We start from the raw sequence: 27,634 nt of genomic DNA on the forward strand, positions 1-27,634 counted from the left end.
GTCAGTGGGTCTTTCGATATATAGTTGCTCAGTTTTTGACATGTAAAGATAACAAACACCCGTAAAGCTGGAAATGTATCCTGCACTTTAAAATGATTTGAAATATACCATCTTCAATATTGAGTACAAGCAGATAGAAATCCTGTGAAACTCATTTTTAGATCAAATTACCTGATGAATATGATGAAATGAAGAACCTCTTGCCCACGAAAGTCTCCTAATCACCACATAGGCCTCTGCCCGGTGTCAAGCAGGGCTCCTTCTCTTTCCTCCCGCCGCCTGGAGGGCCCTAGGCAGATCCTGCCTGCACCTTCCCAAAGGTCTCATTTTCTTCTCAGTCCGCCTGGGGACTCATTCACAGTCAGAGTAGCTGACAGACGCCTGAGGGCTGAGGGCTGAGGGCCGAGGGAGGTGGGGCAACCAGCGCAGAACCCGAGCAGAGCACTTCCTGCTTCTTTTTGGTATGGGGATTGAACTCGGGTTCGTGTACTCGTGTACTCGCGAGGCAGGCTACATCCCCAGGCCTGAGCACAGCACTTCTGCTCAGCAGGGCCTTCCCTTTCACTGCTGGCTCCAGCTTCTCCCTCCCTCAGAGCTGCGAGAGCACCTACAGATCTCTCTGGCATCTGGAGTTTGTGTGGTCCAGGTCGCCCCCAACAGTGGAGGAGAATCTGTGGCCCTGAGGACCAGGAAGATGCTGTAGGTTGGACAGGAGGTGGTATGACAGGCATCCTCAGGCTGGACGCTCACGGGAGCTCCCAGGGCCATGGCACAGATCCACCTAACAGCTGTTACAGAGCTCTCATCTACAGAAGACCCGGTCAATGCCCCACATCCCTGCAGGGCTCCCTACAGCCAGTATACATTTGGGGCTAAAATTAGAGGACTGAGGATCAAATGTCCACTAGTCAAATAGATAACACACTCTGTAACACATCAAACATATTACATACATACTAACATGTATAATACATAACAGATAAAATATACTACCCATATAACAATGTATTGTTTTAATTATGAAAAATACAGAAATATCTAAGAGTCACTGAAGCTTACTGAATACAAAAAAGACTTACATGGGTCTTGGGCTTTTTCTACTCCTCCTTTCTAATAATATAGGCCTTTTTTCCATCAAAGATACTTCAAATTACACTGACATGAACAGACTTTAGATTTCTCTATCTCAAACTGAAATGCTTAACGGGAGAGAAGTAGATCACATTGGTCATAAGGGTGCTGGGAAATCCCCTGTTTACTTACATGAGGCTGAACATCCAACAAGCAAACTTTGTTTTTAGCCAGGACAGACCGAACTGAATCTATACTTGTGCCATAGTAGTTGTTTTTATATTCGCCATATTCGATGAACCTGTAGAAAGTTGGAGATGTATCAGAATCATTTAGAAAATTTAAAAATGATAGGTGGCAGGTTATGAGTCAAAGGTAAGAGATATTTGTGCTGAACATGTAAATTTTTTACCATGTTTAATAAAATAGGGCAAGTACTTCAGCATGTCAATTTTTAAAAATTCTTCTATCCCACATGTTCAAATCAGTAACACCTGCTTGTATTACACTTAAGCCAGGGAGAGAAAAGTACTGTAGCCCAGTGGAGCTCTAATGTTTTCCACCACCTCCTTTCTCAGAAGTATCACAAGGCAATGCAGCAGTAAAGAAGCAAACAATAGACACTACCGACATTTCACCACACAGTAACCACGCTCTGCTTCCGAGTGCCAGGAGCTGTGGTGGCAATGGAACCAGCACAGCTGATTATGTGCTATAAAAACACCATCACTGCACCAAATGCAAAGAAAGCATTTCGATGTTTCAATAAAACCCCACAATCCTTCATTAAAACAGACATCGCTTCTGATACCCTAAAATATTCTTGCTTAAACACATGGAAAACTGGAAGGGAAACTTGGAGCTAGCTAGAGGAGATGGTACAGCACAGAATAAGAACTTCACCCAGTTTTTGAAGTGGCAATGTGAGAATGAGATGTGTGTGCGTGTGTGTGTGTGTATGCGTGTGTGTGGATGAAAGAGATCCAGCAATATATTACAAAGTCACACACTGGTTTTCAAAATAAAATTCTACCCAACTTAAACATGAAGATCAAATGAGTGGGCTGAGGAGAGGTCACAATAAGACGCTCGCAAGCGCAGACTGCAAAACATTTCCTAAACCAGTGATGGCAAACCATTCAGAGCTTTCACTGATAACAAATGGTCAGCACACGTGCCGTAGGTTCGCCACTACTGTGAACACAACGTAACAGAAATGTAGTAACCCACAGCTTAAAAACAGAGGTGAAGATGGGTACCAATTATTGAATTTATCACTTTTATGCATTTCAAATATTATGACAATTGAAATGCTTTTTAAAGGGAGAAGAAGCCTAAGTCACCTAAAGCTGAAGGTAAATAATAAGCACATAAAACTTCCACCACATACTTGTTATTTTGTACATCTGTCTCAAACAAGTGCTTGGAAATGAAAATGTATTCGACACCATCACTCTCCTGGCTTCTTCTTGCTCTGGTAGTGTCTGTGATTAAAAAAAAAAAAAAACAAACAAGTTAGAAAAAAACTACATTAGCCACCTTAAAGAAAATAATAAAAGAACCCATCAAGTGTATTTGAAGCAGTTTTCTTACGCTTGTGCAAAGGTAAATAATCGAATAAAATGTTAAAGTGTCTATATACAGATTTTTGCACTGTTATTAACATTGGAAGACAGATTTAAATTCAATTTTATTGTGTGTTTGAAGCCTAATATAACTGAATACAAGTGGCACTGTAAACCCTTGAGGAAGAATTCCTTTCCTTTGTAAATCATATGTTTACTATCTTTATTTACTAATCTTTATTATTTGAAACAAGTCTACTGTCCACTAGGCAAGCTGAAATTAGCTGCTGTCTTTCCCACATGGACATGGTAGTCTGCTGTCAATATTGTGTTCCCTGAAATGCATGAGGTTACTGAATGTATTTTAACTTTACAAAGTTATGGCACCGTATTAGAATATAATTTAATTTCCACACTTTCAGTAATTTGCCAGTGAATGTTAGTAACTCTCTAGGTTACATTGTCGTTGTTGTCAAATAATCCTATGTCTCCATCTTAGCTCTGCTGCAAAGGCAGGGGCCATAAGAGGCACCATGTGGGGTGGAACACACTGACAATCTCCAATAGAAGCCCAGACTCTTCGGTAAAAAGAACCAGGAATGAAAAAAACCTCCTGTGTGTTGAAAAGTGTGTGGGAATCCAGGAGGGAGAAATTCAGAGAAAGAAACACTTTCAATTCTGTGCATGAACCAATATAAGTCTAAGAACAGTAACCCTTTGCCTTTATATTAGCAGCAGATTCAAAGGAGCATAGCAAAGGTTGAAGCTCTAAACTTGGAAGTGAACTGAGATGAGAATACACGAGTATCAGTTGATGGTGTCTCCAATTAACAAAACAGAAAACAAAAATTAAAAACTATAAGTATTCTAAGAAGGGAATTGAGATCAAATACACAAATCTCAGTCTAATCCTTGAAAAATGAGCATGGAACACACTCAAACCAACCAGAAAAGGCATAGAGAACTGAGCTGAGATTTGAATCATGCACAGACTAATCTCTGAACCAGGACAGACCCGATCCAACAGAGCAATGTAGGGGAGCTAGAACTTAGGGTCCAAGCATAAACCAGCTCATAGTCTTCTAAAAACATCAACGTTCTCCAGTGCATTCTAATGGGACCTAGGATTAATCCATTACATTTATAATATCTGGAACACAATCTAAATGTATTCAACATAAAAGAACAAAGGAAATATAACCAATTCTCCTGAAGAAAAATAACAACTGGAAACCCAGAATGACCCAAAGTTAGAATTATCATAGGCATTAAAGTAGCTCTTAGAACTATGCTTCATAAAGAAAAAGATGCTTGAATTGAACAAAAATATGAATATTTAGCAGAAAAACAGATACTCTAAAAAGTAGAAAAGATAGAACTAAAAAAATGCAATATCTCATGGGCTTGGCAGAAAGTGTAGATGAGAGAAAAGAATCAGTGAACTTGAAGACAAATCAATAAAAAATTATATAATGTGGAAAAAAATGAGGACAAAGATTTCAAAAATATAAAAAAAAATCCAGAGACCTGAGTGCAAATATGCATGACTGGGGAGATGGAAGAGGAAAAAGGAATTGGGCAGAAAAAATGTATCTGAAGAAATAATAACCTCCATGCCTCTAAAACTGGTGAAAGAAATAAACTTACAGATTTCAGAAGCTCAGCAAATCTCAACAGTTTAAATTCATTAAAAAAAATGCCTAAAAATAGTAAAAGACAAAGATATGTAAAAAGTTTATCAAGTAGGAGAAATACAGTACATACAAGGGGGTGATTTCAGCTATCATAGATTTCTTGCCACAGGTCATAAAAACAAAAAATTAATAAATTAATATATTTAAGGTACTGCAAAGGACGTATTAACCAAAATATCTTTCAGGAAGATAGACAAGATAAAAATAACCCCAGATAAGGAAAAATTAATACAAATTTCTCAGAAGATTGTTCTAAAAGAAATATTTGAGGAAATGTACCAAAATAAACCCATTTTCTGTGTAATTAAAATGCTCGGATAATATAAAAATACAAAGTATTTTTAAAAAAGAAATATTCAAAAATATTTTTAGGGTGAAGAGAAATGATGTGAAAAAATTGTATTTTCAGAAATGAAGAAAGAGTAAGTACTTGAATAAATATAGTCTGCTTTTTCCTCTTAAATTCATCAAAATATTTATGTTTTAAAGTAAAAATTATATCATCTGAGTTTTCAATAAATAAAAATACGCAAAAAAAGATTAAGGCACAAGTAATCTCGTTTGGAATATTTCTACATTTTATGTGAAATGATACAAAGTTAAGTTTAAGAAGATGGTAAATGGTTAGATATGCACATGGCAATCCACAGAGCAACCACTAAAAAGTTAATGCAGAGACATATAAACCAGAGAGTCGAGAGGCAGATTAAAATGAAAGAGTAAAAAACATTCAGAAAATTCAAAAGAAGGCAGAAGAAAATGAAATACAGAAACAGCCAGAAAATAAAAGTTGCTTAAATTAATTTTCACAATTTAAACTATGCTTATAGTCTACATAGCCCAATTAAATGGCAGAGATTTACAGAATGAATAAAAGAGTACCTATTACTGCTACTTTTCTGTAATTTAAAAGTGCTCATATTAAACATTTCTAGTACTCAATTGGGGGAATGTATCATAACATATCACAATCTATTCACTCATTCAGTGCTGATGAGCACTGGCACTCTTGTGAGTAATGCTTTTAAGGATACCTGAGTGTATGGCTTACCGGTAAATATACACATGCTGTTCTGTTGTGTTTGTAACCAGGAGTGGAACTGCTGGGTCCACAGTGTGTGTTTACATAGCTTTAGTACATATGGATAGATTTCCAAAATGCTATTTTATATTCCCATCAATAGTGTGCAAGAGTTCCACTGGTCCACATGTGTTTCTACAGTGGATATTTTACATTTCAGAAAGGAGAACTATGGAATGAAATATCAGAGTAGTAGTACAATCAAAGTAGTAATTTTTATCCAATGCTCCAGAATCTGTCCAGAGTATAAAACTGAAAATTCCAGAATTTCTCTTAAGATATATCCTTCTTGAATTAAATCATCCTGAATTGATACTATGGTTTATTTTCCAAATGTGTCTGGTACTATGAATCACCTCAGATGCTTGCTATAAATACAGCCTTGAGCATATTCTCCTAAAAACCCAAGGAAGTTCTTATTTATCAGGCAAGTGTAGAAAACAATGCTACATCAGAATTGTTTGACATTAACACCCATTTCCAAGTGAATCATGGCATATATAACTAACTATTCTCAGGATTTCTTTACAGAGATATTTTCTGGATATTGTCAACTTTTCCAATAACTTCAGAAGCAAACCTTAGTAGCTGCGTAAACTGAGGCCAAAGTACCTTGTTGTAGGACTTCATGAATACCAAAACCATCATAGGTTATGTTTTATATTTATCACCTTCAAAAGAAATCAGTTTTACTGTTCACTTGATTCAATAAAGAGTCTGTAGTTTGAAAGGATTCCTAGCACTATACAAGAGGAAGAAGCTAAGAAATGGGGTCATAAAACCTAGGTTTAAATTCAAGCATAACAATCATCTGAGGATCTCTGAGTAAGTCAGAATACCCTTTCCACCTGTTTCCTTCTCTGCAAAATGGAGACAATATCACTCATCTTATACTGTTTTTGGTAGTATTGCATAAATTAAGATAAAAAAGAGATGATATGTGGTAGGAAATTAATAAATTTACTTTTCCTTTTGTAATATGGCTTTGCAGAAATTTCTAAGTTTCTTCGGTAACTATTCATCTGTAAGCATAACTTCAATTTGTACATTTTTCGGATTACCTATATATCACAATTCAACTTTTGTTTAAAAAAACTCAATTAAAGAAACTGTAATTCCACATTTTCCTTTACTTTCGTCTCTTTTGGTAGAAACCAGCAGTCCTGTAACTGATGGCTGAAAATGATTATGAACAATAATTTGGGAAAATGTAGTAATGAGAAGTAAGTTGAGGTAACAGAAAACTATAATTTCATAATGAAGTTGATCTCTTCCAAAACTACAGAACATTGCTGAAGGCAATATACAAATGATTTTTTAAAAAACAGTATTAAAAAAAGTACTAAAACCACTTGACAATGCCAACATTTCAATTTAGCCTTCTAGACAGCTTTCTAACATCAACATATTAAGTAGTCAAATGGCATTTATTCTGGAGATCAAAATGTTTCAAGCATCATGTTTCATTTGTAAGAATGCCTATGAAAACCACTTTCATAAAAATAGGTCTGATTCTGTGAACTGCAAAGAAGCCTACCGGGTTTGGACTACAGAGCCACGAAAAGCCATTTAACACACCTGCCAATTACTACATAGAAAAGGTAATTAAGAAAGGTTCGTGTTATGCAAAGCCTGCTTTAGCTCGCCATGGTTTGGTCCTTCTACTTATAAAACTAATGAAAAACTGGAAAACATTAGCACTTATTTTACAAAATAGCACAGTGAGACTTTTCTGAGGAATCTGTAAATAGTAAGTTGCTGTCATCCATGTATTGAAACTCATCATAAAAATCTAAAAGTAGAGAAGCTGCAGTTAACAGAGCCCCTGTCAATGATCTGTGTACTTCAGAGCAAATCCCTGCAGCTCTGGTGCCTCAGCTTGCTGGCCAGTGAGATGTGGACAGGGCCACTGCACAGACCTCACAGGGCCGAGGGAGGCAGGAAGGTGAGGACTCAGCATGGCACCTGGCACTGCCACTGGGTGTGCCCCTCTAGCAGCGAGTGACTGCCAGGGCCGGATCAGAGCAGCACTGAGTAGTCCAACACTCACGGGGCACCGTCACGCCATAGTGCTGAGTATCGCTGGTCAGCAGCTTCCGCTTGAGTTCGTTCAGCCCGACTCCTACAGGACCTGAAGAACAGGAGAGCAGAGCTTCAGCACCAAACAAAGCATTGACTTAACACTGCGGCAATGGACATGAATTCTAAGACAGACTGGCGACAGGGATGCAGTCCTGCACTCCGAGTAAAGAGGGTACATCTATTTAAGTGGTGGATCAAAACCCAGCTAGAATTTCTTTTGTTGCTTTTTGTTTCTTTGCTTGTTTGTCTGAGACATGGTCTAGCTGTGCAGTTCAGGCTGGCCTTGAGCTCACCACGTGGCCCAGGCTGGCCTTGAACTTTTGGCGATTCAACTGTCTCAGCTTTGTGAAAGCTGGAATTACAGGTGTGTGTGCGACCACGCTGGGCTTCTTTTGTTGCTTTTTTACTTTTAAAATTTAAATCCCTCAAAAATGTTAGAAATGTTTTTAATGGAACGTACTCAATTATATCTGAATATATTAACGAGCACTGATAAACACAAGATCTTAAAAATTATGTGCGCTCCCCCAAAAAGAATTAGAGAATGATAATTTCAATTTTAAAGTTTTACATCTTAATGAAAGAAAGCCTTTGACTCTAACTATATTTTGGATGCAAATTCAAATTTTGCATTTTAAATTTACAAAACCACATTTTATGGCCTTTGTTGAGGCCTTCTACACTGTGTATTTTCAGGTGCTCCTTAAGCATTGGAAACAGGCACAGACCTTACACGTTAAATCCATCACTGTCTAAGCACGGAATATCCAGAATGAGTAGAGCATATGGTAAATGTCATGGTAATAAAAGATGGTAAGTGAAATCTGATTTCAAAGAAAATAACTGGCTGATTAAGACACAGGGGCCCGAAGGACAAAGAATGGTTTCAGATATGAAGCTGAAGTCAGAAGTGAGAAAGGCCGAAGCCCCAAACAGCCTTCATTTTCTCCATCTCAGAGCATCACTCAGCTTGCCACCAGCTATGGGGGACTGTGCGGTCCCAATGGGCAGAACACAGGCTCCGGGGACACCTGTCCTGAGCCAGGTTCCGCTCGCTACTCCTGCTTCTGGCCCCCGGACAAGGTGAAGTTCTGGGGCCCGACCAGAAGCCACTCTCAGTCTAAGAGAGGTCACGCTCTCTTTCCTGGGAGGAACAGAGGCGAACACAGGCACCGTGTCTAGCACAGAGCCCAGGTTCTGGACCGTCCATTCCCTCACCCGTCGTCTCTTCTTCCAGTGCAGGTGGGTCAAGGCCATCTTCAGAAAGAACGAGGTTAAATGCCAGATGCCACCAAGGTGGACGGCGAGAAGGGTGCGGTTTCTGGGCGGAGGGAGGAGTCTGGGCATAGTGAAGAGGCAGGCACGGGGACAGGTTTCCTCCTTGACTGCCGCTTCTGTAGAAAAACGCCTGTTCCCCTGGATCACGTACCACCACCTTGCCCCGCACTACTGTACTGTCAGACACCGACTCCCTGCAGCTTCCCCCTGTTCTCTAAGGTAGGGGCTCTCAACTCTCTCTTTTATAACAAACACTCCGTAATATCCCACTGATACCCTGAAGTGTAAATGACCGCTAGTAAAACTTACCAACACATAACGAACGGAGCCCTTTCCAAGGTAATGCATTTCCCTAACAATAATATACAAAGATAGAACTCAGAAAGAAACAATCTGTGTTTCAATATATAAATGTTTGGCATGAGCAGAGCAGAAAATGTGACCAAGGCAGATGTTGTAATAATAAATAAGATGGATTTAAAAGATCAGGAGCCATTCTGTACAAGAACGTATGGGAAAAGGAAAGGACAGATGAACAGGTAAATACAGAATGTAGACCAGCATCTGGGTGGAAAGCACAGACCAGGTTAACTTGAACATGACAGAAAAGAAGCAACCTAAACTGGGGATGACAGACCAAGATGACTAAAGTGCAGACAGTGATACAAACAGCTGGACTTGGTCTGTGAGTGCTGTGTACCGTGGGTGGCAAACAATGTAAATGACTGCAGCCGCCACAGAATCAGCACGGAGGCTGCTCAAAACGCTAACAGCAGACCTATCACGAGAGCCAGCTACCCCCACTGCTGGGTATATATCTGAAGGAAATGAGAAGCCAGCATTCAAAAGAGCTACCTTCCTGCCGTGTTTATTGTAGCACTGTTCACAACAGCGAAGATATGGAGTTAGCCTAGGAGCTCACCCACAGATACAGGGATAAAGGTAATAAACATGGGTTTATACGCAATGAAGTATGATCCAACCACAAAGAAGGGTGAGATCATCATTTGCAAGGCAATGGATGGAACCAGAAGACTTCCTGTTAAGCCAAATAAGCCAGACACGAAAGACAAGTATTGTATGCTGCAGCTCATACGTGGAAGCAAAAAGATACCTTGAACATAGAAGATGGACCAGAAGGAAATGGGAAAGGGGCCAGGAAAGGGAGGAGAGAGCAGGAATATGGACATGATCAATGCATAATATATGCACGTGTGGAAATATCACAAGGAATGCACTAATTTGTGAAATTAATATGTTAATGATTATAATGCAACACCAGGACAAAATAATACCCATGACACGGGACAGAGTCAGGGTTGCAGGAAGCTCTCTCATCTTGAAACCACTCCACGTATGAAGCTAGCTTTTCAGTTCCTGAAGGTTTATTTAGCCCGACATTTGGAAGTCTTGTAGGGTGCAGGTTAGGTCTTTGTTCCACAGAAATGTCAAGCCTACACTTCTGGGCCCTGAGCCATTTGCACATTCAAAAAAGAAGAGAAAAACGGGGGAGGTGGGAGAAGAAGAAAGAAAAGGAGGAAGAAGAAGAAGAAAAAGAAGAGAAGGAGAAGAAAGAAGAAGAGGAAGAGGAGGAGGAGGAAGGATAAGAAGAGGAAGAGGAGGAGGAGGAAATGACATCATGAATGGTCCAAATGCTCCCTGGTGGGCACCATGGCTGAAAGCCTAGCACCAGTTCCTGTCATTTCCGCACCTCAGTTCCTGCCAGCATCTTGAGCAGCATCAACATCCATGAGGGGCACCTTCCAAACCCCAGCTCCTCCCACCAGGACCCTCGCTCTTTCTCCACTGCACACAGAATCAAATGCACATCCTGTGATGGGTCCACACAGACTGCATTTGGAACCCTAACTCCTCACTTTGCACTGTACACAAATCTTCCACTCCCAGCAATGCGACAGGTTCTCCTTCACGTCATATCCTCCCCGCACAAAGTTTGCTTTGCCGAAAATATTCCTGTCTTCTCTTCACTTGTCTCATTCTCACTTCTTGTTAGGATTCAGCTGAGATACTCCTTAAAGGAGGCTTCCTGGTGTACAAAGTCTGGGTTAGGTACCAATTTCATGTGTTTCTTGTACTTCCATTTTCTGGGGACTCATCACACTATAATAAAACTGCCCGTTTACTTGATCTGCTAAAAGAATGAGGTTTATGAAAACAAAAATGTTGTCCAACCTTGTTCACTAACTGTTTCACAGATGGTAAATTACAGTCACTCCTTAGACCACTTCTCTAGTAATTCACTTCTCGTAGCCCTGGGATGACATCCAGGGTGTCTCACCTGCATCCTGGTGACAGGTAGTATTTATGTAACCCGCATACAATGATTAAGCCATCAGGGAAGCAAAGCTCTTTGTTGAATGAACCAAAGAAGTAGGAGTTAAAAAGCATCTGTACCAAAAACATCTCAATGTGATGGTTAGGTACTGTGCTCATCAAGGTAACTGAGAATTTGGTGGAGCTCACACTTGAATTTGGCTCTCTATCTTGATAGGGAAAAACAAGGACAAGGTGACGAATCTGCTGTAGATACCAGGCATTTAAAAGGAGAGGAAATCCAGCTCCCTGCACTTGGACAAGGACTGTAATGTACGAGAAAGGACAGTGCAAGGCTCCATTATGAATGTTTTCCCACCAAGGTAAACCCAAGGCTGTGGGGACAGATGAGATCTCCCAGAGAGAGGACTGATTAACTGTCAACAATATGCCAGGTACCACATAGAGGCCGGTGTATCTTATCTACTCTAAGGAGACAAAAGGGCTAATGAGTTCTAAAACATAATCGTTATAATAAATAGACCATAAATAAGAAATATAAATGGCATCACAATTGAACTAGCTTCTATGTACAGATGAAGCAGATCCAGTTGTATATGCTCAAAGCAAGTGAACAAAATACTTGAACATAAACAGAGGCTCCTGGCCAGCCTTATCGCACACCCTGCCCAAGAGACACACAACTGAAGGAAGTGACATGAATTTTATGTTTCTTTCATAGGTCTCAGCTCTGGGGGGCTTCCTAGAGTGTGAGACACTTTGCTGAGTAACTACCATTTTCTTACCTCATCTACTACCCAAGTCAAACAAAACAAAAAAAAAACAATAATTTATTTTAACTCTGGGGAAGAAACCAGGAAAAAGTCCACCACACCACTGTGATAGCCTTGTATTTTGACCACAGCCAGTTTGGGCCTTATGTAGCACCTCTAATCTAACACATATAAAGAGCTCACTTGACAGCAGGTTCTTGGAATATGTATTTATATATAGCTACGTGAGTAGAAATGATTTTATTTGAAAAATTTCACCCCCGACTGGGTTATTCCAGATCATCTTCAAAGGTAACAGAGTCCTTACAAAAAAATTTTTTAAATAGAGACATAATTTCAATCCTTCTTACTATCATACTGCTCAACAGATCTATCTATAAACTCTTCCCTGGGGTGGGGTGAGACCAATTCTGCCAGGCACACTAGAGAAGTCTGACAGTTTCATCTTGACTCTAAAAGAATACAACTTAGATCACATTCCTCTCCTGTATTCTCCCTCTGTGGTTAGGCACAAATGCATAACATTTTTAGTTGGTATTTGGAACTGAAAATCTATCTGTACTGCAGGTGACTTAGGGACAACAACTGGATGGATTCATTTCACCCTTCAGGATACACATCTGTACCCTGGCTGGTGAACTACATTTCTACGACACAGAGAAGTAGGTTGCTTCAAGGAATGTTTTCAGCGTGCTTGCTGATGATGAGCTGAAGTGGAGGAAGGAATGCACAGGTTGCAGAGAACAGGCTCTGGAAAAACGATAATAATGAGGATCAGGCGAGGTCTTTTCATGTGACAGGCATGGGCTACACGGTTTACGTACATCCTTACTAATCCTCAAAATATCCCTAAAAGAAAGGTATCATTACCCTCATTTTGCAGATGAGAAAATGGAGACAGTGAAAGGTCAGGTAATTTTCTGAAGGTCACACATCTGGAATGTGGCTTAGCTGGCTTCCAAAACCCCATCTGTCTGACTCAAAACGTCTGCATTTTTTCCACTCAACCTATGATTTTTCAGAAGAATGTCAATAAAACCGTGGACTCAGGTACCAGGCACTGCACTATTTATGGTGTGGCCTGTAACTCTGTGGACACTTCTGTCCATTCCAAGCTGCCCACACTTCAGGCAACGGCCCCTGCCTGTGCTGAGAAATTGGCAGTGACCGTGGCTAAGAAAGGTGTGAGAAGTCAAACCTGCTGAGCTCAAAACTCCTTCAGTGCCGAACCTCTGAGCTGAAATGATGGAATTCAGGGGATGCACCCATCAGGCCTGCACAACACACAATGGAGCACTGTGCCAGGATTCTACACTCCAGACTAAGGAAAATCAAACACAATGATAGATCAATCAAAGCCAAAAATATCATTTGAGAATTTATCGATTTGGAATGTGGGCAGTGAACCGAAGTTGACATGCTTACTGGCTTTAAAAAGAAAATAAAATAATATTGTTCATGGTCAAGCCAGAAATGCAAATACCTGCACTGCATTCTAAAACATACTTCATAAGAATTTACAAAATCATGTTGGAAAGAAAAAAATAAGGCCATGTGCATCAGTCCCCATTAGAAGTTCTTAGGAAAGCATGCATCAACAGGATAATCAAGATACTTAGGAAAGTTTATTCTTTTTAAATGATTTATTTTTTTTTTTTAATGCTGGGTGTGATGCACACCTGTAATCTCAGCACTCGGGAGGCTGAGGCAGGAGGATCACAGTGAATTTGAGGCCAGCCTGAGCTACACAAGAGTTCAAGGCCAGTCTGAACTACATAGCGAGACCTGTTTCAAAAAGATGATTTCTTTATTAGTATGTGTTTACCATACTTAGTGATTATACTCAGCTTGAGGATTTGATGCACACACACACACAGCATCTTGGTCATTTTTACTCCTCCTATTTAAATTTCCTATGTAATTGAATTTTAAAATTTCATTTCAATTATGTTTTAATTCTGAATTTAATGACTCTTGAAAGTACGCAAAAGTGTTCTTTGTGTTGTCTTGGTGTGTGATTTTATTTTAAAAGCTCATTCATTTTAGGTAAAGAAATACAGCACATTTAAGGTAATAAAATGCTAGTAAATTTTCTATTAAAACTTTACATTTAAGATAATCATCAATACTAACTGCATGCAGAAATGATCTTTACCTTACAAAGAAAGGTTAAAAATTATAGGCAACTTTCCAGATTTCAATTACACTGATGACCTTTCCCAAGTGACCCCAGGCCAGGTGACATTATTCCCTCTTGATCAAGGTAATTGTGAGGTGAGTGCTTCCAACTTGTTCACTGTTCAATTTCAGATTTTCATCTTTGTATTCCTTAGATACATTTAAGTGTTTATCATCTGTAACGAATGCTTTTGTATGAATATTTTTATTCAAATAGTATATCTTCAAGATTAATTTCATAGTTGCTATAATTTTTCATTTTCTAAACATGGTCTCAAAAAATATCTACTTTTTAAATCTGAAACATGTTTACAACTAAAATACAAAAAAGCTGTAAAAAGCAGAGATAATAAAACCTATGCCTAGAGAAAGCTTTCCATCCATTTTAAGTACATAGAAAGAATGCTTTAAAATACCAGTATGATGTTCTCAGACTAAAAAGAATAGTTTAAATTTGTGTATACTTATTTATTAGCATAGATCCCGAGTGAATATATTTCCTAGAACAAAATACCATATTACTATTGTAAAAATAATTTTATTGAAAACAGTGAAATGTAGCATGTTTTTAAGAAGACACTTTATATAGTCCACAAAGGATTGCATAAAGTCATTTTTGCATGTATATGTCAGACATAGAATTTAGGAATCATTTTTCTTAAACTGATGAGTGTTGAACTGAATTTAATAATTTCAATATGGATGGGGGTACCTTACACATGAAAGGATAATCGTGACTAGTCCTACTCATATTTTCTACGATTTTTGTAGATTTTGGCACAAACATAAAAATGGCATATTACCCAGAAAGCTACTGCCATGGACGTAGCTTTCATTACATGTTCACTTTCAGAGTACCTGTACTGCTTAATACAAGCCTCCTTCTAGGATCCCTGCAGACATTTTTATGATATGGGCCAGACTTGTTCCTTCAACTATCCAGAGAAAAATGTCAGAATTACTAGAGTCTGTAATAAATATACAAACTGGTTTTTTTTTTACTTGAAAAAAATACTCATTCATTTGATTTATTACAAGGTGAATCAAATTAAACCTCTAGGTATCTTTGGATCAGACACATGTTATAATAAGTCTGCTTATATTGTGGCAATACTATTTTGCCACTCTAAGCATAAAATAAAACCAACCAGGGTATTATATTTGACCCATAATCATAGAATAATCATATTGGTGGGTGACTGGATTTTTGTGTTTGAGAGTGACAAATCTGTTTATAAAACTAAATTTAAAGTTCCCTTGGAATCAAACTATATAAAAAGTACAGCCACTTAGCAGTTCATAACACACCCTGACAGAGGTTCAGATTTTCCTTCCTGTGTGGCTTACACAATGGAAGAAAAAGATTACTGATGAAGGATCAATTTGCAATGCTAATGTCATGAAAAGGAAGGAAAAGGGAAAAGGGAGAGGGAAAGGAGAAAACAAAAAGGAACTGGAAAGTTTGTTGAAAGACCTTCTTTTTCTCCTAAAGCAACTGTTGCCCTATACTTCAGACTCAAGTGCTTCTCTCTTCTACCTTGAGCTATGATAAGACTGCAGGAAAATGAAAAGGTCAATATATAATCAGGTACATCTTCCTCAGCTAACTGGAAGGGGAATGAGTAACTTCCGTCAGAATCTTCTCAGCGGGGCTACCGTGACTGTTGGTTGAACACCCATCTTCCTCCCAGCCCCAACTCGCAACTCCCCTTAACCTGTGCCCTTTTCCTTACCCATGCTCCAGTTAGAACCCTTTACCAACAAGAGGCCTTATCATTTACTTATTATGAATGTTTTCAATCTACCTTCTCCCTTACGATGAAAACGTTTATAGGCAAAAATGTTTGTGTTGTTCACTAATAAACCCCTGTATTCAGAATACAACTTGGCAGCACGTAGTCCAAAAAAATCAGCGGAGTGAACAGAATTGTGATTTATGCCCAGAAATTAAGTCTGCCTATAAATATTTAACATAGACCAAGGGCGTAAAAAGCCAACTGTGAGTCTCATAAAGATAGCATTTGCCTCTTCTACCCAAGGATTACAATTTTAAATCTATCACACACTCATAAATTTGATTATGACTTTTATAGTTATCTATATAAAATCTTCCAGAGCAGTCTGATTCCTACAACTCTTCAAAGTTCAACAAAAGCAATGAAAATTTTAAGAGACACGGTAACATTCACATTTAGTTTTAAGTGACTTCCTTCCTCTCTACATGGGAAACTTTGTGTTACATTATAATTTTATGGAAAAATAATGACAGTCTTATAAATGTTTATTCAAACTAGCTATTCAGGCAGCACATAAGACTCAGCACAAAAGAAGGCAGAAGAGAACTTAATGCTTAAGTTAGAACTGTGAAATATACAGAAAGAGATTTATCATCAGTTTCCTCTTATGCCTTATAACCAGACAGAACAAGTCACAAATTGTCTGAATATCCACAAGATGAATTTTTACTCTCATTTTGGCTAAAGCCACAAAAAGTACCACAAAATGCTACTAAATTTTGATACCAAAGTGTTCTTTCTGCTCTTGGCCTGTGCCCTACCCACATTATCTGACCTCATTACATACTTTAAAAAAATAAAATCAGATTTCACTAAAGACAAAACTTGTCATGCAGGAAAATGTACTATTTAACATACTGTTTAGAAAATATTTTAAATGAAGAGAATTTAACAGAAAAATGTCATGGAGACATTTTCATGGCTAAAATGGGGCTCACCATTAACACATTTACAAAATAAAGCGGAAACTGAGTACTCTTGACCAGTGTTCCAAGTCCTCTATTGCCATATTTTTTTTGTCATGGTAAGAACTTGAGCTATTTATTTCTTGAATATTAGACTCAAGAATAAAAATCATGTAATATTATGATAATAATTAAAAAAATACCCTGTACCTCCCCAAGTAGAAACAGTTTCAAAGGAACTAATTCTGCTACTGGCTTTGAAAACCCCAAATAGAGACACTTAGACTGGAGGAAGACCACAGTATTTCCAGCCTTTCTGTCTCCCTAAAGTGCTGCTGGAATCAATGAAATATACTGAAGTAAGCTCTTTTAACAATCACGAAAAGTAAACAGTTAATTCAGGAGAAATCTACAGTTTCTGGAGTGTGTGTCCAATGCCTGATTACCTTTTTCAGACAAACTGCTAAAGGATCTAACTTATAAGCACTTTGAACCCTGAAGTCCAAAATCAATAGGTGCCGTACTCATATTGAGCGCACCATGTTTATCTCACTGGTATTTTAAGAAAATATGTAAGAATGAATTTTTCTTAAGACTTTATTAGCTGCTAGAAATTGGTCACAGCTTCTGCAAAGATTATTTTATTTAATCCTAAAACAAACCTAGAAAGGAGTATTTTATTATCTCCATCTTTCAGTTGGGAAAATTGAGGCCCTGAATGAATGCGACTGGTCCAGCTGTCACAGGACCGCTGAGGGGTTCAGCAGAACCCGGGTGCTGCCCATCCCTCCCCAGAGGCTTGTTTCTTACCTTCAACATGACCCTGCCTCTCGGCTTACGGAGACAGGGATTTCTCCGAACAACAAACCCTGAACTTGTAACGCAGCACATGCAGAAAGGTTTATGGAGCGGCGACTACAGAAGAAAAAGCGTGACAGGAAATGCTTTGGGGAGCCGGAATAGAAACCCCTCTGGGCTGCCCCTCCCCTCACAGGGGTCATCACTCTGCACAGAAGGCCACAGGGCAGACGGGGGTGGCAGGACACTTTCATGTCGGGCAGTGGCACCAGGGGCTGAGATGCCTATGCCCACCCCTCCTGCTGTCCTTGATTCTGGAGATTTATGAATCCTCCTCTTGGTAGAAACACTGCTAACTAGTCTGTATTAACATAACATGTTTACATCATGTCCTTCCTGTACTCTTCACAAGGAGACACAAGACACACCACTCCCCTAGGTGTAATACACATTCTGACATGACAAGTAGAATAAGACTAATATTCTCCATCCAGTCTGTTCTGTTATAATGCAACTGTAATCAACTTAAAAATACTTTATTATATCAGCAACTGCTGCAAAATGGGGAAATAGAAGGTTGGGGACTAAAGAGTCACAGTTGAAGTTATTTTTCCTGTAGGAATTTCACAGTAAGGCTAAAAACAGTAATAAATCCATTGAAAAAAAAAAAAAAGACAAAGCAAACCTAAAACGGCACTGAGCAAATCCTGAACAGCAGATTAGGACAAAACTCAAAGTTTTAAACCATCATTAAAATACAGGCCTGAGAAAACAAAGAACTAAAATGTGATGCTAAGAAAAGGAGAAAGTCAGGATATTTCGCAGTCACCAGCTGAGGAAGCAGAACCATTCACACAGCAACAGGGCTTCTCCTTGCCTGGCTGGCACTAACCCTGCCTCTTGAGAAAGCGCCAGTGAACCCTAGAGCAGTGGTGGCAAACCTACGGCACACGTGCCGCAGAGGCTATTGGTCATCACGTAAAGCTCTCAAAGGTTCGCCATCACTGCCCTAGAGGGCGAGATCAGCAGCACTGAAGCCTCTGGAGCTGGGAAAAGAACAGACTCTCAGCCCAGTCCAGGCCCGGGCTCAGTAAGTGCACACAAATGAGGAGCCAGGTGACTGGGATACAGGAGACATCTGAGAGGCCCTGGAGCAGGGGCTGGAGATCAGAGGGGAGGGGCGGGGCGCCTCCCTCTGTGGTGATCAAGACTATTCTGGGGCGTTCTCCACTCTGCAAACAGAGTTCATGGTGAGATCAAGCACAGACACTTCCCCACTGTCTGAGAGAATTAACCGGGGTGGGCTGAGAGGGGAAGACCAGGAAAACCAGCCTAGAATACCTCAGGAATCCACTGGTGAGTTTTGAAGGAAGGAGCAGAGAAACAGCAGTTGTGCATAGGACAAGGGGCCACGCCCAGGGAGTGTGCAGAAAGAATGTGTAGGAAGGGGGGATGGACCCTGGTGAGTGTGCTGAACCGCCTGCGGGGAGGGGATGATGACACAGGACAGTGTGGTGGGGTAGGTGAGCAGTGGGTGCTTTCATAGACTCGGATCTGGGCTTTCACAAAACGAGGTATTCACCACGGAAACTGGATGATGGATCCTAAATCAAAGAGGAAAAGGGAATGGCTGAGTAATATAGAGCGAGAGAATAGATTCATTCATAGGAAAATGGATACATATTGAAGATATACTCCTAAGTGAAATAAATAAGTCCCACATGTGTAAATACCGAATAGTTTCCCTGGTGTGAATATTCTGCAACAATGCATAAGATTCTAATAAGATTACTGACATTTAGAAATGGGAGGAAAGGAGCTAAAGGTGTAGGGAAGGTGTGATACGTAGGGGAAGAACAAAAAGGGAAAAGAAAAAAATGTGAGAGAATGAAAAGATGAAAATAAAGTGTTTGTAGATGGGGAGGGGAGGAGGGGGTGAAGGGAGGGCAGAGGTAAGGGGAAAAAAATGAGAATCAAGACTTGCCATGTAAAGGTACATGATCCCAACAATGAATGTAACTGTACTGTATCCCTAAATGTACCAATAAACACAATAAAAAAAAAAAATTAACTCTGAAAAGGGAATGTACCGTGTTTACCTCTAGCAGGCACAGCTTGGATACTACAGGTTGACAGTGTAGGAAACCAGGGCTCTGGTCTTCTACTGCCCGAGTCTGAATCAGCTCTACAGCTCAGCAGCTGTGGGGTCTCACACAAGTTACTGACCTCTCTTGTGCTTCTGTTTTTCCATCTATAAAATGTCTATAGAAAGTAGTTACTGCACAGTCATGGTGGGGCGGGGACTGCGGACAATAAAGTGTGCACTGCCTTTAACTACTGTTAAAATATGTCACCGAGAAGGACAGGACCTACTTGAGGCCCTACTGGTGGGACTGCTAGGAAGGAAGGGGTCAGGAACAGCAGAAGGCTGTGACACATTCCACCTGCATGTAGCAGTAGAGAAACCTGCTCCACAGTAAGAAAAAGCAAAAAGAGAGATCTGGGTTGGTGCTGAAGTAATGTGCTTAATTCAAGGCCCAAAAACAGCAAAGAATGAGGAGACGTGAATGGCAAAGCTGGTGCCCCTTGGAAGCAGCAACACTTAGCACCCCGCTTAGGAGCGCCCTGAGGAAGGTGCTCCTTCTGGGAAGTGAAGGAGGAATCACCTCTGAGAACCAGGGCTCAGAAAATTAGGAATTGCCAGCAGGAGACAGAGCAGTCGCTGAGGAAGGGTTGACGACACGGGTCCCAAATTAATCTGTTTGCTCAAGGTTTCTGCCAGATGAGTTTCTGCTTGCTGATGGTCATCGCAACAACAAGCATTTGTGTAGAGCAGAAGTACCTCAGGTCATTCTGTGATACTTGGCTGACAGTAGAGTGTTTGATTATATGTATGCACGTGTGTACATGTGTATCTGGTATATTATTTTACCTCAAAATGTAGCTGGGATGATTCCCTGAGAGTCTCTGACCCAGGGATCCTTCGAAACTCTGACTGGGAAACAAGAGCGAGGGTCCCACTGCCCTGATTTTGGGGAGTCTGACCAACGCACAGCCATGAAGCCAGGCCAAGCTGTGTCTGTGAGGTGACATACTATTTTGGGGGTCCAGGCTGCACTTTGGTGGGGAACGTTCACTAGATCCCACATTCCCAGTGCACACAGCCAAACTCTGGGCAGTGTACAGAAAACAACATGTGGATTGTAGAGAGCAAATAATAATAATATGATGCTTTAATTCTTTTGGGAAGATACCAAGAAGGAGAACCGATGGGTCAAATGAAATTTCTAGTTTTAATTTTGAGGAATTGCCACACAGATTTTCACAGTGGTTGCACCAGTTTATACTCCCTCCAACCATGGAGAAGAGTTCCTTTTTCCCCAAAGACCTGCCAGCATTTGTCATGTGTTGATTTCTTGATACTAGCCATTCTTTCTGTAGTGAGATGAAATCTCAGTGTTAATTTTCATCTCTCAAATGACCAGCACTATTGAACATTTTTTCTTATATTTATTTGCTATTTCCAATTCTTCATCTGAGAAGTGTGTATTCATTTCAGATGTCCACTTTTCAACTGGTCTTTAAATTCTGGAGGGACAGTCTGACTTTTTTGAGTTCTTTATATATACTAGATATTAGTCCTTTGTCTGAGGAACAGGTGGCAAAATTGTTTCCCACATCTGGGTTGTCTGTTTACTCTGTTGGTGGTTTCCTTTACTGTGCAAAAACTTTTTTAATAACATGAGATGCTAGTTGTTGATTCTTTGTGACACTTCGTGTGTGATCAGGATTTTGTTCATAAAGTCTTTGATTCAATGCAATCAAAATCCAATCAAAATACCACTAGCATATCCCACAGAATTTGAGAAAACAATTTTAAAATTCCTTTCAAACCAGAAAAGAGCCAGAAGAGCAAAAGTATTCTGGACAACAAAGGCAAGGCAGGGCAAAGGCAAGGCATCACAATCCCCGACTGGAAATTATACTACAAAGCTACTATGATAAAAATAGCATGGTACTGGCATAAAAACAGGCCTGAGGATCAATGAAATAGACTAGAAGATTCAGAAACAACTCCAAACACTCTTAGCCACCTTATCTTTGACAAAGGATCCAAACACCTTCACCAGAAGAAAGAAAGCCTCATTAATAAATGGTTTTGGAAAAACTGGCTTTCTATATGCCAAAGGTTAAAATTACATCCCTATTGTGCACCATGCACTAAACTAAAATCAAAATGGATTGAAGATCTAAATATTAAAACAGAAACACTAAACCTGTTGGAAAATAGAATAGGTAGAACTCTTAAATATGTATTTCTAAACTACGCAAACAATTTTGCTATTTGATGAGGATGGTGATCACTTCTAGTGAGATGTGAGAAAGAGCATCACTCCCACCAGCCACTCATCATATGTGAATTCCCAGGCTGTGACCTTCCAAAGGTCACTAAGACGGGGTAATTCTTTAGCTTTTCCATTTATTCCCACCCCTATAACTGTCATCTCAAGTTCAAAAGGGAACAATTAACATGAGACGCTGTGCTCCTGCTATTCCAAAGCTTTTCCAAAATCACTGGCTCACATCCTGAAAGCCAACACACCTCTCAGCACATTTCTAAGCACCCACAGAGAGGGTGGGGCGGAGGAACACACGCTTGTTGTCTGTTCACATCATGAAGGCCAGACAAGGTAAATGCTAGAATGTTACTGTGAGAGAAACCAATATTTGGGCAAACATCCACATGCATTCATTAACTACTTTAATGAAATTTTGTTAACTGAATCTCCAGCTTGAAATAAATATCCTAGAAGTCTGCAATAATCATTCTGGTGAAGGACTAAATGTACTGGAAGCTCATACCATTTCTGTTGTCTCAAAATGAACTGAAAAAACGTGCACTCTATTAAAAAAAAAAAAGTCTTTTAATTAGTTGCCCTGCTATGGTTCACGCACGGTGGCAATGTTTGCCAACTCTCTCCAGCAGAGGGGCCACCAATACTCCAGGACCACTCCGCATAGGCATCTTAGGTCTCTGAACAATACACAAGCAGAGAAACACGGAAGAGTTCATTTTAGACACGAAGCAAAGAAGGTTTAAGGAGAGAGGATCTGTAGCTTCAACTGTTTTACACTTCTAAATTAAATTCCTACTACTTCACTTATGTCCTCCGAATTATAGACCAGGTACACTCACCAACCAAGACGACGAGTCTGTATTTCTCGTTCGTCTGTCGCCTATATGGTGTCACTTCTTCATACGTGGGGACATCAGCAGTATCATATTGATCGCTCTTCTTGCATTCATACATGGATTTATTTGTTTTCTTATCTTTTCTGCTAAGACGGAAACTTCTCCTGAAACCAGCTGCAAATAAAGAAATATACTTTTAGTAATAAATAAAATAGAAAAACCTAAAAAAACAAACACCAAAACTCTCAGTGTTGTACTTGGGGACATGGCTCAGCGGTAGAACACGTGCTTAGCATGAGCAATGCCCTTGGTTCAATCCCCAGCATCATAAAAACCAAATCAAAACAAAACCAAACCCCTCAAAGCTGGGTCAGATTTTATTCAGCCCAGCACTGTCGCAAGTATACTTAACAGAAAACATACTTGGTAATTTCACAAAAGATTAATTTAAACTATTATCTAACCCGTATGCAATTATAATATATTAGCTTTATTTGGTTCTACATCATAAAGAGCACATTTCAGAAATCAGTGAGTAGAATACTTGTAAAACAAAGCAAAATAAGCAAGAAATCACAAAGATAATTTATCTTGGGATGACTGAGTATATTTGGTAAGAAAAAGTTTAAAACACCTTAAAAGCATTTAAAATATAAATGGTAAATTTTCTCATTATAAATGGTAAAACATTTTTATATTTTAAGTGTAACCTAACAACATACCTTTAGCACAGACAGCATCTATTGTTAAATAAAAAAGAAAAGCAAATTAGGGAAAACACAGAGCTAGAGGTGCCGGGTGTGGTCCGGAGCCACTGTGCTTTCTCAGGACTCAGAGAGCCTCCCAGGAAATTCTATGCGTCCCTGATTTCAAACACATAAAGGGAATAAAGACGGGTGACCGTATGGCCTCAACTTTGTACTCCTAGCAATGTACTCACACAATCATACGCTGTTTTACTAAAATAATTTTTAACTACTTAAAACAAATTCCACATCTACTTGAGAGCCTTCTCCAGCGGATGGCTGTTGTTTCACACAGCTTAAAAGTTCGGGCTGAAGTTCCTTTTCTCAGTCAATTCCAACTGTCCTTCCGCTGCTGCACTCTTCTGGTTTGATTTCCTCTGGATAAATGACTATTCTGCCCAGCATCCAGCACTTCCATGAGACGTGCCTTCCCTTCTGCACCTGGTCAACCCAACCTGCCCTCCAAATCCAGACTCCAGTGAGAGAAAAGGGTCTGTTTATCAAAACCTGTATGTCTTCTACATCAGAAACACAGTATAAAATAAAACATAAGGATACCTTTAAATGTGTAAAATAGAGAATATTGATCAATTTGAATCAACAGATTTTTTTAAATAGAGGTATTTTTTAACAAAATGCTAATTTGAAATAATTGGTCTGTATGAATTTTAGAATATATAAAAAGTGAATAATGATTAGCATTGAGTTTGAGAAACTAGTAAGACTAAAAACAAAGCATTATCAAAGAGTATGCATGTAACTGTGTGATTCACCTGGTGGATTCAGAGTTTAATAAAAATCAGTCAAGATATGAAGAAGGGAGTGAAAAAGTTCTCCTGATATGTATTTTTGTGGCTACCCCCACGTCATTTGACTTGGAGGAGATCGTTGGTTGCTCGAAGGGTCTGAAGCCAGGCAGCCTACAGACACCTCACAGCAGAGAAGGATCCTGGGCAGCAAAAGGGGAGACGGTCGCCCTGAGACAGCCAAGGTCCTGTGAAGTTCAAACTCCCACCGCAGAACAATTGCAGCCGCCTCTGCAGAGGGCCAGAGCAAAAGCTGCACATTACTCCACTTCTGGGAGTTCTGGGAAAGACTCCTGAGAATTCAGAAACAGGGTCCGCGCCGAGGTGCAGGAAAGGGTGGACACTGCACCTCACTGCGCCATGCATGCGATAGCGCAGCTCTTCACACAGGCCTCCCTTCCGACGGGCACATCCCAGCCAGCCGCCCGCCCCGTGCTCACTCCACCACCTGGACTGAGATCGGAATAACAGCACTTGTGATTTGGCACAGAAGTGACACATTAGCTATTCTAACCAGAAAGCCTGAACGCCAGTGCGTCACAGTGCCCTGGTCTGGGAGTCCCACGGCTCTGGCCTCCTGGGAGGCAATTACAGGAAAAGCAGCAGAACAATAAATTCCTTCACAATGACTCCTTCTACGGCGGGAGGATTTTCCCACAGTCACTACAAAGCGTTGGCACAAGCGGGGGATATAACCAGAACATAAATGCCTCATCCAAAGCAAATACAGTACAAAAGTGAAAACCGAAGCCTTTCTAATCAGCGAATTACAGCTAAAACCTGAATTTTAGAGTGTTTGCTTAATTGAGGCTTTATGATTAGCTTGCGATCTTACTTTCATCATAAACAGGAGAGTGTGGGGAACAGGGAGAAAGTGAGGTTGCAGAAATGTCAAATGACGGGGACGGCATGGGGCAGTGGGGCGTATCTGTAACCCCAGAAACGCGAGGAGGGTGAGGCGGGAGGATCCCAAGTCACAGATCAGCCTAGGCAACTCAGTGACACTGTCCCCAAAAAAAGAAAAGAGCTAGGGCGCAGAGATGGAACGTGTGCCTAGCATATAGGGGGCCCTGGGGCTCCATCCCTGGCAGAAAGGGAGGGTGGGGGAGACAGGCGCTTGGCAAAAGTTTACTGAATCAAAGTCACTAAAAAGGGCAGTAACAAAAACCCGTCACTTCTGTTCCACCCTTTTCATGTAAGTTTCAACAAAGCCGCTCCACATAGTTCACATTTTCACCAGAGTTTACATTCTAAGGGGCAGAAGAGAGGAAAAACACCACGCCCCTGATGGCGTTAGAGCTGGGGTTCTCGCAGTCACAGGCACAGGCCTAGGCCTCTGTCACCCTCGCACTTGGGTTTTCCGCAGTGGCTACTAATCATGCAGAATCCACACAGGGGCGAAGCGTGGACCAACACCCTCACTCTACAAAACGAAGGAGCAGCGCAGGCCCCGGGGCCAGGAGCCAAGCACAGGAGGGCAGGTGCAGGACAGAACGGGCTGTGTTGCCGAAAGACCAGCCGCACACCCTGGGGAGTCTCGGAGAACTTCTCCAAGCCTGTGTTCTTCACTTTAAAATATAGGCAATGGCCTCTGCCAGCCAGGGTGGGTGAGGATGGGCCTTTATGAGGAGACGCTGCTCGTCTAAAATTTCCCAGCAGATTTAATTTATGACTTGCTAATTTATCATTTAACTTTACAGCTCTGCTCAAAGTGAAAAATATTAACATCAAACGGCTTATTATTTGAAACACCCCAGCAAGTACCCCGTTCATAGCCATACATGTCACTGATGGCTTCATGAGGACGAACGAACTGCTGGAATTAGACAGATCTTGTCCAAACCACCCTCGCACTGGCTAACAGGAATGGCCGTTTCCCAGCAATATGCCCACCTCACCATTCTTTCATAAAGAAAGCGCTAATCACGCCTTTAAAACCTTCACTGACTTGACAGGCAGAACATTGTACACCATCGTTATTTTAACTGGAAGCGAGCTGAACATTTTTGAGTTTATTACGTCTTCTATTTCTTATTCTTGTATAAACTGTTGGATAATACATTTGCTCACATTTTGATTAGGGGCCTTTATAAACACACAGACATATTTTAATGAGGTCATGAGTTCTTTGTCCTCAGATCTTCAATATTCCTTTTAACTAATCATAATGAAACCTAAAATGATTATGTATCTGAATATGTAAATTTCTTTCCTTTGATTGCTTCCACTGTTTTAATGGCTTTCCTATCCTTTGGTCTGATAAATATTCACCTGTATTTTCATGAGCTTTAAAAAAATGGGTGGCATGGCTTTTCATTTACATTTTTTATCACATCTGGTACATATTACTTAGATAAAATCATGAGATCAAGCCTATGAAGTGTGGCTGAAACTTTATATTTCTCTAAATAATTAACTGGTGGTCCCAAAATGCTTTACACTGATATTTATGTTGTACTGAGGTATGTTTGTTACTCGTGACAGAAAAAGGTGACTGTGGCCTGAGTTTACCCAACTTTTTCTCCTACTAATAATGTCAACACCACAGGGTGGTGTGAGAGCTTAGGACTGGTATTTATTGAGCATCCCACCAGATGGCAGACACTTCTGAAGGCACTCTGTCTGTCTGGCTTGTTCACTTAGCTCTCACAGCAACCCCAGGAGGCAGGTAAGCACAATCCATGTGTTTAAATGAACCGTTTGGTATAATTAAAGAGACTGCCAAAGGCTTTGGTGAAAGTATTAAATGATGAAGTGAAGAACAAAGTTTGAAATGTCACCTTGTGTGCACAAATGAATAACAGAGAAAAAATGATAAGACTTCTCTTCATAATTTACTGGGAAAAATTATCACAGAGGAGCAGAAGTTTATTTCATGGACGAAAAAACAAGTTGTTTTTCTGGTCGAAGATGACCTTTAAATGTAATTAAATGCATGTTCATACTCCTCTGTATCCAGATGATATGCAAAATGCAAAAATACACAAGATGGTATCCCTAGCTCAAGAAACTCTCAATCTACAACAAAACAAAAATTAGTCTCCATACTTGTAATTTAAATTGTTTTCCACAATGTTCCCCTTAGCATTGTGACGGTCAGAGTTTTTGCAAGTACCGTCATGTCTGACTTGACTGTGAGACTTTTCTCAAATAAAAACTTGATGAGCAGTTATAATTTGGCCCTTTTCAAAATTAACCCAACTACACTGCATTTGTATAACACATTCATAAAGAAAGCATTATTTTAATGCTTATATTTGCAAATCAAGACTCATCTGTTGCTAAAGCTTCAATGTTGTAGAGAAATTCTTACTCTGTTGCTTCAGATGTTAGCAATATTTAAACAGTAAAAAAAAAAAAAAAAAAAAAAAA

General features: G+C 40.0%; 1 protein-coding gene across 6 annotated transcripts in view; it reads right to left on the minus strand.

The window, feature by feature from the left end:
- The window catches only part of Mpp7 (membrane palmitoylated protein 7), a 150,190-nt gene that overhangs the window by 3,106 nt on the left and 119,450 nt on the right, over positions 1 to 27,634 (minus strand). For 4 of the 6 annotated variants that reach the window (XM_033765652.1, XM_033765654.1, XM_033765653.1 and 1 more), the window contains 5 exons: positions 23,433 to 23,450; positions 22,714 to 22,884; positions 7,462 to 7,542; positions 2,462 to 2,555; positions 1,264 to 1,372 (listed from right to left, as the gene is read on the minus strand). In XM_033765652.1, coding sequence (XP_033621543.1) covers positions 1,264 to 1,372; positions 2,462 to 2,555; positions 7,462 to 7,542; positions 22,714 to 22,884; positions 23,433 to 23,450 — 473 coding nt within the window. The remainder of the gene's footprint in view (positions 1 to 1,263; positions 1,373 to 2,461; positions 2,556 to 7,461; positions 7,543 to 22,713; positions 22,885 to 23,432; positions 23,451 to 27,634) is intronic. The other 2 variants (XM_010614777.2, XM_010614778.3) reach the window with 1 other exon arrangement.

The sequence above is a fragment of the Fukomys damarensis genome, unplaced genomic scaffold (genome assembly GCF_012274545.1).
Source record: "Fukomys damarensis isolate Sample0158 unplaced genomic scaffold, DMR_v1.0_HiC HiC_scaffold_19, whole genome shotgun sequence".
In the NCBI taxonomy this organism is placed as follows: domain Eukaryota; kingdom Metazoa; phylum Chordata; class Mammalia; order Rodentia; family Bathyergidae; genus Fukomys; species Fukomys damarensis.